Source organism: Cryptomeria japonica, chromosome 5 (genome assembly GCF_030272615.1).
Source record: "Cryptomeria japonica chromosome 5, Sugi_1.0, whole genome shotgun sequence".
Taxonomy (NCBI): domain Eukaryota; kingdom Viridiplantae; phylum Streptophyta; class Pinopsida; order Cupressales; family Cupressaceae; genus Cryptomeria; species Cryptomeria japonica.
The window spans coordinates 917,028,814-917,049,377 of NC_081409.1; the positions used below are offsets into that span (position 1 = coordinate 917,028,814).

Below are 20,564 nucleotides of genomic sequence, written 5' to 3' on the forward strand. Positions count from 1 at the left end.
TTGCTTAAAACCTAATTTTTGCTCCTGACCCTTCCAAAGGGTCTAGAGCGAAAATCTCTATGAGGGATATTTCTTGCCTTGTTTGGTCAAATTGAGGAGTCTAAGGCATCATGAAATGAAGAATGAGCATATTCAAACCCCCAGGCATTGAAGCCAAGAGGGAAATTCGCTCTTGACCCTTCCAAAGGGTCCAGAGCGAAATTTCCAAATTCTCCCTTTTTCTTGCAAATTTAAGACAAGATTTTGCTATTCATGACTTGGATGGGAGTAAGACATGATATTCTATCACTTGGAAATGATTTGAAGATGAAGGGATGAACGAATTGCCCTAAAACCAAAAAATCGCTCCTGACCCTTCTAGAGGGTCCAGGGCGAAATTCACATTTTCACCTAATTCCTGCATGAAAAATGATATAAATTCGGAATGCAAGACTTGGAGTAGGCCAAAGCACACATGAACTCACCTTCCAAGAGATTTTGGAGTCAAGAAATGAGAAATTTAGGACCAAATTGAAAAAAATCGCTCCTAACCCTTCCAAAGGGTCCAGGGCGAAATCATCAAGAAGCTTCATTAAGCCTCAATCAAACCTCCATATTTCTAAAGTTTCACCAAATTTACCAAATTCAAGACATTTGGGAGGTTGAATTAAATTCACATGAATTAAAGCATTTGCAACTTAATTAATTAATTTTTAGGCCTTAAAATAATTGAAAAATCCACCTTGGAGGCATTAAAATTAATTTTAAAATTTAAAAAATAAAAGGTGAGCGCTCAAAATCATTATTATGCCTTTATAGGCAAGTCGGCCACCTTTTCAAGGAATTTTTATTTATTTTTACCCCTTATTTGCCAAGTTGGCCTTGAAGGGATTAGGGTGAGTGCCCTATATAAAGGGGGAGTGTTGCTTCAAATTTCAAATCATTCATTCATTCCTTCTAGGTACGATTTTGAGGAGCAAATTGAGTAGCGAAATCTAGCAGATTGGAGGAGAATTTTTGCTAAGTGTTGGAGGCTAAAGAAGGTGAAGCTCTTTTAAAGGCTAATGGAGGCATAATTCATCCAAAGGAAGACTATAATTTAACCCTTGTCCAGCAAAATCCGGTCTTCTTTCATCATTTTCCAAGGTTTTATAGTTAGGCTTTCAAAGGAGAAGGTATGAAGAATCATTTTGAAGTTCTTATTCAAGATTTATTTTGATTTCATTGCCATTAATTTGAAAAACTAGAATTCTGGATTTATCATGTCATTTTCAAATTAATATCTTAAATCATTCTCTTTTAAGGTCTTAGATCCTATGCTATAAGATATTATACTCAAAGACTAACTTTAATCCTTTGTGTAGGCATCAAATGGCGACCCCGAAGCTAGAGGATCAACTACTTGGTAGACTCTCATCAAAGAAGATCAAGCCAGGACAAGGACGACCTCCTCCAGTCCAGCATCAACAAGGATGACCTTCTCTAGTCCAGCATCATTAAGGATGACCTCCTCCAATCCAGTTTCATTAAGGATGACCTTCTCCATCTATCTTCTAGTCCAGCATTTGAAGGAAAGCATCACCAAATTGAGCATCAACCAAGTGTTAGACAAGGCGGCATCCTAGTCATCACTCCTCTAGTGGGGTTGGTCCACCTCAGCATGTCTAGATTCAATGTACCTGACTCATGGGAGATGGCACAAACTTCGATGTACCTACCTTGGCTATCCATTGGTCGAATATTCCAGAGAAGACATGTGTCCAAATAATACAATTATTTCATTGGTTAGAAGTAAGTTTGTTGTAACAAACCCTAATTAGGGTTTCATTGTAAAATCTTGGCCATTGATCTCAAATCGATCCAAGCCATTGAATGGTATTGAGGGCACTATAGAAGCCCTGACTCTTCATTTGTAAAGGGGAATAGAAAGCTAATAGTTAGTGAATAGGAGTCAACAATAGTTAGTTAGTAGTTAGAAGGTGAATAGTTTGCTAATAGTGGATAGTCAGTTGATAGAATAGCACTTAGAATAGAATAGAGAGAGAAGGCAAAGATCGTTGCCAAGATGTTGTAAAAGACTTGTAAAACTTCATTGAAGAAATGGTGAAATCTATGGGTCAATTCAACAATTTGCATGGTCTCTATACTTCTCAAATTTGATTTCATTTTATTAGATGAGTGGAAGAAATGTGTTTGATTGATGGTGAAATTCGTATATCCATACTACTAGCAGTTTGTTGATTGCAGACTTGCCTTGTGTAGTCATCTGGAATCATTCAGCTTAAGCTCAACTTCAATTGTCGCTTCTTCATTGATATGCATCAGCCTGATGGTGTCTATGCTTGTAGTGATGATCTGAACATCATAAAGCTTTCCTCCAAAGATCGCACTAACCTTGTGGAGATGGTCCTGGGATGTCAAAACAAGACTTAGTTAGAATTTCATCAAAAATCAATCATTGCTCCTACATTTCTTAGTATCAGAATTAGATCCTTTCCTCACCCTCGTCCTTTTTCCTTTCTTCAAAATCTAAGCCAGTGAAATCCTGTGATTCCAGCAAATCAGACGTTTAGGTCGTCAAGTGTAAGTCCCCTTGTGATTCCAACAAAATCACATCATACCACAAAGAGCTTATCCACACGTAGAGATCCTACATAACAGAACCTTGGAGTTACTCCGACTGATCCTTCAGCGAGATCTTCAATAGTTGGGAACTTTGTTCGAGAAAGGATAAGATACTTCGGTATTTTATTCTGTGTTCGCATGTGCATAAAAAACACATCAACAAGTCCATACCACTAGCCTCTTGCAGCTGGTAAGTGCGCCTTGTGTGGTCAACTGGAATTTGAGTAAGCTTAACTTCAGCTATTACACGTCCCTTGACAAGCATCAACTTGGATGGTGTCAACGTTTGATGGTGATAGCCTGAAAATCTTTAAGTATACCTTAGATGATTGCACTAAGCTTGTGTCAATATCTGATTGTGAGACCTTGCCTGGTTTGATTCCACTAGATCCATGCATCATTTCCTACATTCCTAGTTTTAGAATAAGCTTCCTAAACCCTATCTCTTTTGCCCATTTTTTAGTAAGAAGTAAATCCAGAGCCATATTGATAAATCTTAAGTTGTCAGCACACCTATTCCGCATCATTCATGATAATCCAAACATTTGCGTAAGCCCCCAAGTGAAACACAACAATTCACATCAACCACTGAACTTACCCACTCGTCAAGACCTGACATGTAGAAACCTTGGAATCATTTTAGTTGATCTCATTCTTAGCATCTGAGGTGATTTTGTTCAAGAGGTTAAATTATCTTGGTAATTTATTCTGTATTGTTATGTGCATAAAAAACACATCAACAAGTATCTATATGAGGCCATGGATAGGCCCAAAGAGGCAATTTAACTTGTATGGGTCCAATAGAAACAAATATGAACCCATTGCACACCTTAATGATAGGAGGTGGAATCTAGAACTCCACCAACATTCATGGTGCTGGTTACTATTTGAGGCCGAACTTTTTCTTCTTCTCTTTATTCATAGTAGATGAGGAGGTTAGGGATGGCCTCAACATGTGTATGAAGAGGATGGCCATCGATGAGAACCTTAGAGACAACATACTTGGTGATCTACAAATTTATAAGGGGGCAGAGGGGAGGTTGTTTTCTTCACCTCTTTGCATTAAAAAGAGAGCCATTTTATAACCAATAAAAAGCATGTGTTTAATTTTACTAATTCTTACAAAGTTATAAATTTTGTTCTTGTAGATTTTTGTTGAGCAGATTTTGGTGCAACAACACATAATCTTCAAAATCTCACTATTTACATTTATCCTTGCCTTGTAGTGCTTCTGGTTGTCAGCATTGAGCGTAATTGTAGTTTTTTTGAGGCCCTTCACCTAAAGAAACACAATAGTTCACTCAAAAGTACTTTAATGGCCTTGTCTTTGTGTAGTACAAGCTTTGGTTGCATATAAAAAGGTAGAGGGGTAGGAGGCACATCATGCGTTTGACCTCGATGATGTCAATTCATATTCATATTGGGTTCTAGAAGATGTGGATACTTTGTTGATTATTCATTGATGATGATCTGGCTATTTTAGGGAGGGAGCCAACAGAATGGGAAGCAGATGTGGCAGCATTTGATAGGGTAGAAGGTGAGGTTGTGAGTCATCAATGGGGGTTTGTCTCTCCCACCACATGATCTTGTGGCCAATTCTTTTGTTGAGGCTTCTTATGAGGATGATGCAACTATACAATCTCGTTTGAGGACATGTACAAAGCGCTGGCACACTTCTACGAGCTTTACTTGTAGAGGAAATTTATAATTTGTAATTTTTTAATTTATATTAAAACCTGAACATGATATATTTTAAACTCATTTTTAGTCCATGATATGTATTGAACTCTAATTTTGACCTATATTTAAAAAATTAAATGAGTAATATGTACTCTAAATTCAGTAATATGCATGTTATTCAATTATGGCTAGCACTAGTCACCTAGAGACATGGGATATTGTTATGGGGTTAGGGATAGGGTTGCTTTTAAAAATAGAGTATAAGAGTACATGTACAATGGTATGGCTGTATTACAATTATATACAGTCAGTAGGAGATGTTCATGTGGGTATGAGTACGGAGATGGTTTCTGGTACCTAAATCCAAGTTTTAGAATTTTCTTTGTAAAGAACACTACTTAAAAATTTGCTGAGTTTGAGTTTTTCATTGTTTCAACTATATGGTTAGAACAATAGTCACCTAGAGACATGGCATATGTTTATGGGGTTAGGGATAGGGTTGCTTTTTAAAAAGAGAGTATAGGAGTAAATGTACAAGGATATCGCTATATTGCAATCATATATTGCCACTAGGAGATGTGTTGATGTGTTTTTTATGTCTACGTCGAACACAGAATAAAGTTGCCTAACGGTCACTTCACTCTCTCTTGATCAAAGTGCGATTGCATGCTAATATTGCAAGAAGTTCAAACAATCGACTCCAAGGTTCCTTTATGCTACGGACGTGACTTAGTTGGCTGGTGTGATTGCTGGTAATCCAAGGGACCTTACGTTTTCATCGTTCTTTCACTTTTGTGTTGTGGCTGGAACTCCATCATCCAATATGGCAATTCTGCAATGCTTTTGCTTCGAATGGACTAAAATGAACTGAAAGTAAAGGGGAAAGGGTTAGAAGGATCTAAATCTACTCCTAAGGGCAGTGATAACAATGAATAGTGCTCTAGTGGACAAATTCCAAATAACCAAACTCTGCTTTGCCAAGATCAACTACAACTCCACAAGAACCGGTACAATCTTCTGAGGATGTTGAAGAATTTTCAAATCGAGAAAGTACATTTGAATACCCAAAAACGATGCAATCCAAACGACCATCTACAATCGAACTTAGCACAAATTTAGGGGGTTCAGGCTAACTTTACACTGCAACTTACAATCAGCAAGATGCAAAAAGTATGAACCATGGAAATTCATCAAACACCATTACATTATCCATTGAAATCAAAGCACTATACTACTTCTACTCTAAGTGAGGAAGGTGAAACCATGCAAGCTTTGAAAAAATAACTTAAGTGGACACCATCAGAGAACAATGCTTCAATGTTATTATCTCAAAACTTATCGCAACAATTTCATACAAAACTCCCTCCCTTTTACAAATGAGGGGGGTCGCCCCTTTATATAGGCCTTAGGCCATGATAACATGCAAAACCCTAATTAGGGTTTGCTCGAAACATTCTCCACTCAAGGTGCAACAAAGTGGGAATCGGTAATTAATAACCCATCATGCCCATATACAATTAATTACAATCCTGCCAGAAATGGCGCCCATAAAGCATTAATCAACCATTACATTCAAAAAGTGCCCACTATGCAATGAATGTGCCCTCATGCAAAAATTGCCCATGATGCCATAAATGCACCATCATCTCCTGAACGTGACGGCCGCATGCAGAAGGAATCTGCCATAATGCCATAAATGTGATGACTGCATGCAAAGAGATGCTTCATTAATTCAGCATCTGTTGACTCGGTTGCCACTTGGTGGAAAAAACCCTGGAGAGAGAAAAACTTCAAGAGGGAGAATCTCTGAAGCTGGAAGTATTTTCTTGAAGTTTTTGAACTTGCCTTGCTTTGGAAAAGATTTTCAATGAATTTTCAACATCTCCTATTTTTTAGGAATTTTGCACAAATTAGGGTTTCAAGTCCATGAGGAAGAGAATTCTCCTACGAATCCAAATCTGTAAAACTTTTGAAATTTGGATGTGATTTGATGCCCGCAATTGGATTTTTCAAATTTTTCCCTAGGGGGAAATTTCTTGTTTAGTTCATCCCTGATTCCTTCCTTGCCTTGGAAATTTTATCTTCAATTCATCCTTGGATGTGATTTCTTGTTGTGGAGGAATTCTCCTTTGGAAAGAAATTTGTTCCTTACCCTGAGGAAGGAAATTCTTCAAACCTTAGCCAATTTTCATGATTTCCAAGAACTATGTCCTGAAGGAAGAAATTTCAAACACTTAGTCAATTTTTCACCTTTCCTGGAATTTCTTCTTGGGTGCAATTCTTCCCCGATGAAGGAATTTATCTCTTTGTGCATTGTCCATGAGAAGATCATTTTAGCGCACTCCTGTGTTCCTAGGTGGCATTTTACACTTGGTGGGGAATTCTTTCAATTCCATGGATTCCTTGCATCCCTCTATCTGGCGCTCCTTCTCTCACTTGGGTGCTAAAATGCCTTGGTCAAGGACTCTTGCAATTTCCCTGTTTCTCCATGCACTCTTCATTCTGGCACCCTCGACAAGGCTGGGGTGGAAATTCCTCTTGAGGAAGGAATTCATTGTTTTGTGAATTGTCCATGTCTTCTTTTCAACATCCCCATTTTTTAGGGATCCTCCTAAAATTTAGGAGCTAGGTCCATTGGATGGAGAATTCTGCCACGATTCCGAATCTATAACAATTTCCTCATTTCGGCGAGATTTGGTGTCAAAAAATAGCAAATTCAAAAATTTGCTCGAGGGGAATTTTATTTTCTATTCCTCCTTCACCCCTTGGATTCCATGCCTTAGGCAAAATTTCAACTTTTTAGCTTGGGCATTGAATTCACTGTGCCTTGGAATTTTCACTTTTTTACACCTTCCGTGGAATGCCCATTTTGGCGCGCAGTCACTCCCTTGGGCGGAATTTTCACTGGAGGAAGGATTCATGGAATTGTCCTTCTCTCCTTGGGCATGCCACTTTGGCGCCTTCCCTCATGTCTGGGCGCAAATCATACTTGGCCAACGATTTTTTTCATTTGTCCATCCATCCTTGCCTTCTCCATTTTGGCACCCAAGTCCACATTTGGGCGGATTTTCTCATTGGCCAAGGATTCATGAAATTTTTCTGCTTATCCTTGCCTCCATTTTGGCGCCCAAGTCCACATCTTGAGCGGATTTTCTCATGGGCCAAGGATTCATGAAATTTGTCCGCTTATCCTTGCCTCCATTTTGGCGCCTAAGTCCACATTTGGGTGGATTTCCTCATGGGCCAAGGATTCATGAAATTTGTTCGCTTATCATTGCCTCCTCCATTTTGGCGCCCAAGTCCACATCTGGGTGGATTTTCTCATGGGCCAAGGATTCATGAAATTTGTCTGCTTATCCTTGCCTCCTTCATTTTGGCGCCCAAGTCCACATTTGGGTGGATTTTCCCATGGGCCAAGGATTCATGAAATTTTTCTAGTTCAACTTTTTAGACTTAGGATAATTTGACCCTTTTGCAATTTTGGAATTACTTTTTGAACCTTGGTGAATTTCTGAGCTTTCCATTTTAGGCATAGGCTTCCAGCACTTGACCAATTTCTGGCTTTCTCTGTCTGCGGTCTAATTCTCTGGAATTAGAAATATTTGCAAACGTCTGATCCTTGTCGCCTTGTTTGATTGACCCTGCCAGTACCGACTTTCCAAAAATAGAAACCTTCAAAGTGTCAACGTTAAACCCCTAGACAGGGTGCAAGAATGACTTACTATTAATAGAAACTAACTAAAAATAGAAATTACTAAAAATAGTAAGTTTGATTTTTGGCAAAATGACGACATTCTAGGACATGGAAAAATCCCTAAAAAATAGGGACTTTCTAAAAATAGAAAGTTGCTCCGTTTGGGCTCAAATTTTACTGGGAGGTTCTTTGAAGGGTTCTAATTCTAGTTGTATGTTCAGTTTCTTCAAAACCCTAACAAAAACCCCTAAAATCTAGGACAAAAGGCAAAAAGCCCTAAAATTCACAAAACGAGTCCTAGACTTAGCCGAATTCACTCAAACGAAAAGCAGATTTCATCAATATGACCCCCAAACACTTGCAAAGCAAAGAGATTGACGAGACTGCTGCAAAAAGACCAAAAAAACAAAGCCAAAAGACCGGAAGGGCCTAAAAAGTAGGGGGTCCCCATTTGCAATGGGGCGATGTGTGAAAACGTCACAACAAGATGTTCATGTGGGTATGCGTACGGTGATAGTTTCTGTTATCTGAATCCAAGTTTTAGAATTTCCCTTGTAAAGATATTGGAGATGTTGTTGATCTAAATCTGTTCTTTTTGTTATGGTTAATAATTTTGTTCTGGCATTTGAATCCCGTAAATTTAGTTAGTCCAGATCTGCCAGTTCAATGGCCCAGTAAGGCCATAATGCCCTCAAGCACAGCTGCCCAGTGTGGAATTGATCCAGGGTGTTGATTTAACGTAACCATTGCACCATGCCCTTAACGGTAAGAGATTACGCATTTTTATGATTGAGGATTATTGATGTTTTATCACTTGATATCCATGTTGTGGGTTGACAATTAATGACACTATACCATTTGGTCCCTATTGTGATGAGTTTTTAAAAATATTTACACTTTTGCATGATCAAATTATCAGAGTGGATTACTGTAGGATATGATGTTGTATTAATGAAGTATTTGCACTATATATTGTTTTGGCATTAGAAAGTAGCATGCAAACAAAATAAATGCATGAAATTTATGTCATTGATTTTCAAATGCCATGCAAGTTTTTATTTCTTAGTTAATTAGTGTAAGTTCTTCGTTCGACATATGCAAGAAATCATATGTATCTGTTAAATACTGTCTGTTAGAATTTACTTATCATTCTCATCTTCTTGAGACTCTTTTCAATTATCATAAGGGTTTGATCAAATGTTAATATCTGTTGGAAATTCATGAAGTTGTATGTTTTGTTTTGTACAGGACTCTGATACTTCAATCAGAAAAAGAGCTCTGGAGCTTATATTTGTTCTTGTCAATGACACTAATGTAAAACCGTTGACAAAAGAACTACTTGAGTACTTGGAAGTAAGCGATCCAGAATTCAAAGGTGATCTTACTGCCAAGATCTGCTCCATTGTTGAAAAGTAAGCCGGTTAACCTTTGTATAGAACCACATTTATTTTCCTTATTAATTTTGGAACTCTTAAAGAGATTTTATTTTCTTCCTATTTGTGAGGAGATTGAAAGTGTTATTTTGTTTAAACTTTACATCTATGACAATGTACTACGCTGTCAGAAATTTCTATTGTCCTTTCTCCTGTACCTTCTCAAATCTATTTTAGTCTGGAATCCTCAAGTAAGATTTTCCATTTTCTGTTTTCATCCCATTCAAATCCAATACGAATCTAGGTTATTTGCTCAAGTATAGGTTTATGCCTTGTTATTCTGCACATTGGCTGCTGTCCAGCAGCTAATATTTCTTCTATAGTGTGTTTGCCATTGCCCCTTGGTAATTTTCTTGTCATTTCATGGAGACTGGTTGTTGTCAGTCTTCTAAACATATCTAGGCTGTGGATGAATACATTGAAGCTTCTCTTCAAGACCAAGTGGTTCTTAGGGTATATTTTTCCAAAATATATTATATTGATCTCAAAGAACAGCTCTATCACCTCCATGCATTGCAATATTTCCACCCATGACAATCACTGCCTTAATTTGATGAAACTAAGTTCTTTAAAAATGAGGATATTTATGTTACCTGTAGAGGAATTAAGGACTTATTCAATGGCTCATAAGAGACAAAGGGTTTGAAGGAATGGGATAAAGAAAGATCAGCTAGCAATATCTGCTCACAACCTTCTTGTTTATAGTTTTGAATTCAGTGTTTTGGCATTCCTTTATATACCATGGCAAGAGCATTCTCCACCAGGCAACAGTGCATCAGACAAGGGTTTTTTCACTGTAAATCTAGCAAACAGAAATTTTTGTTTAACATATTAAGGTAGCTGTTTGTTGGAAGCTTGGTTTAATTTTCTTTTCTGCATGGTTATTTTGCAGGTTTGCCCCAACTAAACTGTGGTATATTGACCAGATGATCAAAGTTCTTGTTGAGGTTTGTATTACTGACAGTTCTAATAATTTCTTTCTTTGCTTCTTTCTCTGATGTGTGTAAGTGAATTCTTTAGTCTTTTGTATCAGAAGGAAAATAAAGCTCCAAGATGTAAGTTTTTTTTTTCACCTAATGATTCCATCTGGGGAAAATTTGAAATTTAGCTTGTCTGATGTGGTTAGTCTATAATAAATATTTACCATGCCCACTCAGTTTAGGTCATTCTCTTGTGGAATTATCAGATGATTTAGATCTTGTATAAGATTTGTTAGGTCCCAAAACTGCTTGTCCACAGTTCTAGAACGTGCTTGAAACACCTTTAGGGTCAGGGCTGTCTTTGGTGACATAGATGTTTGTATAGATTGAGGATGAGTAATGGATGATGAAGGGTACTCCCTTTACAAAACCAAACACAAAACAATAATAGAGAAATAAACAAAAAATGCAAGAAAGAAACACGTGCCTTATATTATCTCAAGGAAATGAATTACAACATTCAGAAAATAACATGCTTCAGCCACATAGGCTTTCTTATTACATAAATCTGCAACATAGAGCCACAATCTCCACTACTAGAACTGTGTTCTGTAACCCTCATTCACCCCTTTAGTTTGCACCAATAACCTCCTTAGAATGCTCTGGAAAGTGTAACTTTTCTTCTTTTTGGCGCCCAACAGTACATCAGTTCATTTTCTTGCCCAGATGGGGATTTTCATTGAAACTTGAGTTTTGGTGGCACAACTTCCGGAAACAATAAATTTTGACTTGGGTATCTGATTTGCTATCATAATATATTGTTAGAAAGCCTGTGAAGAGATCTACAATGCCAAATGAAGATCTATTTGTTTGGATTTCAAACCTTTATGGGGCTTCTAAGGCCCTCAATTTCAAATATTCATAGCATAACATTGTTAAAGCATTTGTCATAGACATTGTAGAAGCTTAATACATAACATTAGACTTGAATTGAGGTTTCACAAGCATTGACAAACAAATTAACAAAATTCAAATGCTTTCATTGTTAATGTGCATACATATTATAAAAGAATTATAACAAAATGTCCATAGGCTCCAAGTTTCAACTATAAAATGACAAAGACAGAAAATATATGGCTGTCCCTAATCTGCAGATGCAATTGGTAGGTCTGTATCAAAATCAGAGCTCAAGTTTGAGCCACTGGTAGTATAAGGGGCTGGCTCCATGGAACTGTTGACGTGTGTTTTGTACACAATCATACACAGAATAAAATACCTAAAGGCATCTTATCCTCTCTTGAGAAAATAGTCTCTAACTGCTGAAGATTCGCATAAAGGATCAGTTAGGTAGACTCCAAGGTTCTTTGATGTAGGGTCTCTACGTGTGGACAAGCTCCAGTGGTATGATGTGATTTGCTGGAATCACAAGGGGACTTACATTGAACTTCCGATCTGCTTTGCTGGACACAGGCTCTTACTAACTTAGATTTGAAAAAATGGAAAAAGGATAAGGGCGAAGAGAGGATCTAATCCTAATACTAAGAATGTAGGAGCAATGATTTGATTTTTGACAAAACTCTAACTAGATCTTGTTTTGACATCAATGGAACATCTACACAAGACTAGTGCAATCTTCTAGGGAAGCTTTATGATGTTCAAATCATCACCATAGGCATAGATACCATCCAAGTTGATGCATATCAATGAAGAGGCGACAATTTGAAATTGAGCTTAGGCTGAATGATCCAGTTGACTACGCAAGGCAAGTCTGCAATCAACAAACTGCTAGTAGTATGGATGTACGAATTCCACCATCAATCAATCACATTTCCTCCATTCATCTAATTATCTACCATCTAAGATTGAAGACTTCAACAAGAAACCATGCAAATTGCAAGAAAACGACATATTTCACCATTACTTCAATGAAAATGGAGTTTGTTTACAATCAATGGCAACAATTTCTTGCCTTGTCCTCCTATTCTACTCTAATTGCTATTCTATCAACTATATTCTAACTCTTCCAACTATTTACAACTCTCTCTAATCATCTAAAATTCATTCTTACAAAATGAAATGCCTGGGCTTATGTAGTGCCCACAATACAATTTGATGGCTTAGATCAATTCAAGATCAATGGCCAAGATTTTACAATGAAAAACCCTAATTAGGGTTTGTTACAACCATTACATAACATTTAATGTTTGACCAATGATAAAATTGTATTGCTTGGACACATGTCCCTTTTAGAAAAATTGACCAATGGATAACCAGGGTAGGTACATCGGAGTTTGTGCCACCTTCCATGAGTTAAGTACATTGAATCTGGTCATGCTGAGGTGGAACACACTGACTGGAGAAATGATGACTAGGACGCCACCTCATTTGACACTTGTAACTTGGTAGATATTCATCTTGATGTTGTTGAGAAACTTGCTTTAATTAATTCATCTGGATCTATTTTGCTTCTTCAACGAGCCCTTGTTCTAACTCCTTGCGTCCTTGATGTGCAGGAAGATGATGTACCTCGCCTTGGAACGCTGGATTGAAAGAGGTCGCCCATGTCCTGGCTAAGACCGTCCCGGCGAAGACCGTCCTGGCGAAGACCGTCCTGGATCCGGCTTGATTTTCCTTGAAGAGACCTCCATTTGATGCCTACACAACATTTCAAAATTAGTAACATGATTTTGCAATACATAACATAAATTAGAGAGCAAATTTTAGGAAACTTAATGATAAGTCCTTTATTAATCATTTCCTAAAAAAGACTGAGCTAAGGAAAAACAAAATTTCAAAATTAAGGCAATGACAATCAAAATTCGAAATTAAAACAAGAGATCTTGCCATACCTTACTTGAGAGCTTAACTCTAAAATGCAAAATGAATAAAATTCGCCTAGGCGAAATTGAGGTATAAATAGTCTTCAATGTTATCTCCTCAAAAGATCAATTTCACCACCTTTGGATTTCAACGTGATCTTCAAGTCTTGCCTCTTTGACAACTCGCTCAAATGGATCTTCAAGTTCGCCTTAACAAATCCTCCTAGTCTCGCACCTTTGACGTGGTCTTCAATCCTTGACAAATTCGCTCCAACGAAGTCTCCAAGATATCGCACCACCTTTATTAGTAAACTCCAAATCGCACTTCTCCCTTGTCTTCCTTAATTCGCATGTAGAAGGATAAAATGATGATGTGAAAATGAAATCTTCCACTCCCCATATATAGCGCTTGGATTGCATTTATCCCTTAGGCCGACTTGAGGATATAAAACAATTTTTTAAATGATTTTTAAATGATTTAGCAAGGCCGACCTCCCTTTGTAGCGCTTCAAATTCGATTTTTATTAATTAATTAATTAATTATTAATGCCTTACGTTTTTAATTTGCAAATTTCGATTTTTAATAAAGGCAAAATAATTAATAAAAGATCAACGCCACATTAAATGCCAAATTAAATAGGATTTTCAATTTTTTATCGAACTTAGCATTTAAGGAAAATTTGAATTGCTTATTTGGCGCCAAAACTATGAAAATGAGAGGGACGTACCTCATCGCCCTGGTCCCTTGGAGAGGGACAGGAGCGATCCATGATTTTGTCTTGATTTTTGCATTTTTCACGTTCAACTCCATCTCCACGTTCAACATTAATCATCATGATGAGCTCTTCGAATTTGATTGCCTTGCATGCGTTCATGAGTGTCTTTGGATGTTCATCGCCCTGGTCCTTGTCCAAAGGACAGGAGCGATCTTCAAATTTCCACGTTCAATATGCATCCTTTTATCTTCGATCTTCATTGTGATGTCCTCCAAACGTCGTCCCTTGCCTCGCTTAACCTCACCTTGCTTTGATCTTGAAGGAATATGAGTGCTCTTGATAGGATCGCCCTGGTCCTTGTCCAAAGGACAGGAGCGATGTGAGCTTTTTACCTTGATTAGCAATGTTTGGACGTTCAAAACTCTTGTATGTTATCTTCAAACGATGCCTTAGACCTTGCATTACCTTATGAAATCTTGTTCTTACGTAAATCTTGCACAAAATGACCAATGCATCTAACATCGCCCTGGTCCCTTGGAGAGGGACAGGAGCGATCTATGTCCTAGGATGCGAATTTCATCATTGTGACGACCTTTTAATGTTTGTGCTTGCTAAAGACGCCTTGAAATGTCCCTCGCCACCTTGTCTTGACTTGGATCGACTTTGAACTTGCATAGGAAGTAACATCACCATTGTATCGCCCTGGTCCCTTGGAGAGGGACAGGAGCGATCCTCCTTTTGTGGCCTTCCTTTTACTTTGTCACCTTCCAAATTTATATTCAATGGATTTGTCATGCTCCACTCCATTCATCCATGCCTTGACGTCATTTGTAACTTTGCAAGAAAAGCAATTATATCAAAAATCGCTCTGGTCCCTTCCTGAGGGACAGGAGCGAACTAGACATTTAGGACCTTTGTGGACGTCCAAAAAATCTTCATTTTGTATTCAATGCGTCCATCTCATGTTCTTCCTTGCTTTTGAACGTACACTTGTCTTGACATTTGCCTGGATTCTGTCTAATGAAGGAAATCGCTCTGGTCCCTGGGAGAGGGACGAGAGCTACAAGGTACCTCGCCCTGGTCCCTTGGAGAGGGACAGGAGCGATTTTGCTCTTGTGGGCCTCATTTCACTTCATCACCTTCGAAAATTATATTCAACGGATTCGCAATGCCTCCTTTCATTCATCTATGCCTTGAGATCGGTTGAAATTTGGCGAGAAAATCATCTACAACAAAAATCGCTCTGGTCCCTTCCTGAGGGACAGGAGCGAACTTAAGCATTTTGGTCCTTTGTTGACGTTTGATAATCTTCAATTTGTCTTCAACGGGTTCGATTGACCTCCTTTCTTGCCTTCGAACATAAAATTTGCTTGATCTTTGCCTAGATCGTACCTTATAAAGAATTTCGCTCTGGTCCTTCACCATGCCTTTGATGTCTCGATTCGTCCAAACAAGGTTAGGAATGGCCTAACTAAGCATTTTCGCCTTGGTCCCTTGGAGAGGGACAGGAGCGCATTTCGCTCTGGACCCTTGGAGAAGGACACGAGCGAAATTTGACTTTTCGCACTCTCGATCAGGACAATTTTAATGGAATATAACATTTAAGTATAAGTGACATTTCCTTCTATGTTTCTTCTTTCTTATACTTTAAGTTATATTCCATATATACTTTCAGGATGTTTGAGAGTGGTTTCAGACCTCCAGGAGTTATATTGCAAAATCTAGTTTTTGGAGGTTTTTTCAGTTTCCAGACTTAGTCAAATTCAGGATCAGGGCATTCCAGACTTAGCCAAATTTCAGGATCAGGACTTCACTCAAGCCGGACTTGCTATCCTATGTGATCCCCTGGGCGACGCTTCAAGTTATATTCATTTGATAAAATGCACCTCTTTGGACCTTTTCACATCGTCAAGACGTTAAAATCTTGCAAGGACAAAGCAAAATTGGATTTGTAGCTCCGGTCCTTCACTGAGGGACAGGAGCGATTTTTCCCCTGGAGGCATTTCTGTGTTCATGAAAATCTTCAATTTATATTCAATGGAAAGATCTCGCCTTTCTCCATCACTTCCAATTTGTAATTCATCTTGACCTTGCAAGAATAGTAAGATATTTGAAAACGAGCTCCCGTCCTTCACTGAGGGACAGGAGCGATTTTGCTCCTACAGGCCAAAATATCATGATTTTACACATTTTATCACTTCACAAGGCGAAAACAAATCATTTGAAATGCCTAGGATCAAAATTCAAAAAAGTCAAAATTTGGTCAAAAATATTCAATTGGACAAAAATTCACATTTCATCTTCAACACTTAGACAAATTTAAGCTCTGCCTCAACATTCCAATTGAAAATTAGACCATTCTGGCGAATTCATTTCATTCAAAATTTGCATTCTAGAAAAGGAAACTCAAAAGCCCTCAAAAACGACTGGATTTTGGTCCGAAAAGACGGTAATTAGAACCCTAAGGCTTGACCCTAAATCCAGACAACTAACAAACTAACAAAACCCTAAAAAAGCAAAGCGAAAACGAGCAAAACGAGCAAAAAAAAACATGGGTCCCCATTTGCAATGGGGCGATGTGTGAAAACGTCACAACAGGAACCCCCAGTCCCTGAAACATTTTGGGGTTGGGGATAGTGTTACCAAGGCAAGGTACAGATCCCCGTGGAACACAGGTCATAGAGTAATATACAACCATTAAGAGATCAAACAAAAAGTTGCAACGAACGTATGATATAATGAAAACATATCTACTTAATAATTCTTCATCAAACTCATAAACAATCATATGCAACAAAGAGAAGACCAATACAAATACCAACTTGCATGTTTTAAAGTGCTATAACATTTATCTAGTCTTTGTTACAATCACACTAGCAAATGTGGTGAAGAAAAAATCTCCAACCATGTAGAACCTATCATACCCAAGTTGGACAATGAGGAGAGAGAGACCAAGTTGGGTAAGTGCATGCGTAGGGGTGCTGATAGGCAAAAAATTGACTTGTTGACGAGTCCAACACAAGGAACGGAGCCAACTTGAAAGGAGTGGATGATTTAGAGAGAGGCAAACACTCTATGGAGGTGTAACATGTTGATATTCAAATTAGAGGGTATCTACAACTGTTAATTTTAGCAATCAGATTAACAATAAATAACAGAAAATCAGAATGCAATGAAGAACAAACACATAACACACAGATACCCTTGGAAAACCTCCCTCTTGGAGGAAAAACCCAGCATCAAATTTCAGATCTTATTATGCAATAATCAGAAGTATCTTTGCAATGTGCTTCAACACATTTAAAGCAATCAGCAAACTATGCATAGTAGTATAATGTCTTCAACCTAGGGCAAACATGCAATAATGAACTTATCTTTAAGGATCTGATGTTCGCTGTCACAAGAAGGGTTGCTGTCTTTGAGATGAAGTTCGCTGCACCTAGGGTGAAGTTCGCTCCGCCTTCAAGGATAATTTGCAGCCTTCAAAGACGTTTCACTGTCACTAAAGAATGTTTCGCTAAACCTTTAAAGAATTACATAAGCTTTCAACCGCTACACACGCTGGACCGCAGCCCAGGATTACAAAACAATCCTTACAACACAAATCTAAGATCTGCAGATCTTCTGTTCGACGAATAAGCCTGGACAGTAACAATCTGCACTATTCAACACTGATCTGGACCTTAGTCCCTTTGGACTTCGATCCCCCTGAACCAGAATCTCTCTGGAAACTACATCTTTGTTTGATCTCTTCTTCCTCCGACCTCTGTTCTCTACAATGAATCTCAAAACTTTCCCTTTATACCATCCGTAAGCAATAACAACTCGATCAATTCGGCCAAAGACCAATTGGTTCACGCGGTCTTGAGAGAACATCAGACAAGGCCCAAAACATCGCTCAACGATCTGCAATTTATGGAAACCACCTGCAACCCGATTCATCTTCGCTCCATACGCTGCAAAACCAACCGGTAAGAACACACCAATATCGGAATCGATGTCTCACTGGGATCAAATCCAAATGCCGGTTTGAACTACTCTGGTGCTCCTGCATCAGTTAGGGGCAATCAATCCCCTAATATTCCAAATGTTAAAATCTACGTTTCTCACCAAGGGAAGGTTTCTTTTGCTTAGATCTAAGTATGTATTTGTTAAAGCTACCCTATAGTCAATGTGTTTTGTATGGAGGAGGATATTCGCTGATCATAGATGTATTCGCTGTATGTGTTCCCTGAATGTGTTCGCCGTGTGTATGATGATTATACAATGATTGATGCCTTGTATATATAGTAGACTTAGCCTTTTAATTCTCCCAAGTCGGCTTGCATGAAGAACATATTTAAGTACAATTCAATGCTTTAAGGTTGGCTCCAAAACTGAAATAGCCCTCACGTTACAAGTGATCTTAATATAGGTCAGCCCCAACACGTTTTAATACAAGTTACATTCAATAGAGGTCTTGTCCTATCCACAAGTTACATTATATATAGGTCTTGCCCAATATTCATAGCAAGATAGAATTACAAGTTACATGTAATCCGAACTTAGCTATTATTTCAACACTCCCTCTTAGCTAGAGAGGATTCAGTCAGCTATAGTGTAATCATGCATCATGGACTACTTTATGAGATTCAACTTACATTGCCCGTAGAGGATGAATGTAACCCGCAAGAAAACAATCAAAACTTTCCATCTTGCATCTTGCATTGCCCGTAGAGGATGGATCCACCTTGCATTGCCCGTAGAGGGTGGAAGAGGTCTTTCACCTCAACCTTCTCCCAGAGAAGGATATACTGTCATAGCTGGATCCTCCACAATTCCAAGGCTATCTATGAAGTATTCAAACTTCACACGAGCAAGGGGCTTGGTGAGAATGTTTGCAACCTGCTCGTTAGTGCTGTTATATTTCAGCTGTAAGGCACCTCTTTGTACCATATCACGAACATAGTGATAGTGAGTTTCCACATGTTTTGCTCTGTCATGAAACACAAGATTAGCAGACATTTTAATACAACTTTGATTATCACAATGAATAACTGTGGGTTCCCAAGGTTGTCCAAACAACCCAGAAAGAAGCTTCTGAAGCCACATTGCTTCTCTTGAAGCAACACTTAATGCAATATACTCAGCTTCTGCAGTACTCAAGGCTACTGAGGATTGTTTTCTGCTGGCCTAGGAAATCACAACATAACCGAAACTAAAATAGATACCTGAAGTGCTCTTCCTATTTGTAACACTTCCTGCTCAATCAGAATCTGAGTAACCTTCCAAGGTAATGATAGTGTTGATTGGATACTTCAACCCATAGCCAACAGTTCCACGTAAGTATCTCAAAATATGTTTGGCTGCAACAAGGTGAACTTGCTTTGGCTTGTTCATAAACTGGTTGAGTGCACTCACTACATAACAAATGTCTGGTCTAGTGTTCACCAGGTACATCAAGGATCCAATCAATTGCTTGTACTCAGAAGGATCTGCAAAATTAGAGTTAGCTGCAGATAAACTCAATTTCTTCAAGTTAGTTTCCATAGGAGTAGACATAGGTTTGCAATCCAACTTTCCAAATCTAATCAAAATATCAACAGTATATTTTCCTTGACTTAGAATGATTTCATTAGGTCTTCGCCACACTTCTAACCTTAGAAAGTAATGCATTAGACCTAGATCCTTCATTTCAAATTCAGTAGCTAATTCTTTCTTACATCTAATGATGAGACTATCTTCACCAGTTAGAAATAAATCATCTACATATAAAACCAAAATTAACATTTCATTACCAAATACTTTAAAGTAAAGGTTAGGACTAGCATCATTCTTGCAGAATCCTAGACTTACTAAATACTTATCAATTCTTTCATGCCAAGCTCGAGGGGCTTGCTTGAGGTCATAAAGAGCTTTATTTAATCTGCACACGAGATTCTTTGCTATGAATCTCATAACCTTTTGATTGCTCAACATAAACTTCTTCCTCAATGACACCATTAAGGAAGGCTGTCTTTACATCCATCTGATACAACTTCCACCCTTTAGCTGCAACAATAGCTATAATAGTTCTAATAAAAGTATATCTAACAACAGGAGCAAATGTTTCCTCATAATCTATACCTTCCTTTTGAGAAAAACCATGAGCAACAAATCTAGCTTTATATTTCTCAATACTACCATCATCAGCATGTTTAATTTTAAACAACCATTTACAAGAAACAACAAACTTACCTTTAGGTCTAGGCGCAATATTCCAAACATCATTCTTGATAATGGATTGATACTCTTCGTCCATAGCTTGTTTCCATGTTTGCTTGTTCACAGCTTCTTCTATGCTTGATGGTTCAGTCTCAATTGTATTGCACATCATTGCAACATAGTTTGAGAATATCTGAGGTCTTCGACTCTCTCTAAATGATCTGTGGGGAGCTGCAAACTTTTCTACTTCTTGAATTGTGCTCGTAACCCAAAGTGGTCTTTTCTTGCTAACTGCAATATCTCTAGGTCCATTAGTTGGATCCAAGGGCTAAGAAGGATCACTACAATCAATGTGTTGAGGATGCTTAGTAGTCTCCCTCTGAATCTTAGGGGACTCTCTCTGAATCTCAGGGTTAGTATCAATATCCATATTTTGATTATCAACAATTTCCTTATCATTGTTAGCAAGATAACCTATAGATTTCTTAAAAGTAGTATTCTCTTCAAAAGTAACA

The 20,564-nt window shown here is 38.1% G+C and overlaps 1 protein-coding gene across 1 annotated transcript in view; it reads left to right on the forward strand.

The window, feature by feature from the left end:
* LOC131066239 (AP-1 complex subunit gamma-2) overlaps nt 1-20,564 on the forward strand; it is a 152,426-nt gene that overhangs the window by 58,135 nt on the left and 73,727 nt on the right. The window contains exons 8-9 of the mRNA XM_058000947.2: nt 9,227-9,390; nt 10,304-10,358. Of these exons, the coding sequence (XP_057856930.2) occupies nt 9,227-9,390; nt 10,304-10,358 (219 nt within the window). The remainder of the gene's footprint in view (nt 1-9,226; nt 9,391-10,303; nt 10,359-20,564) is intronic.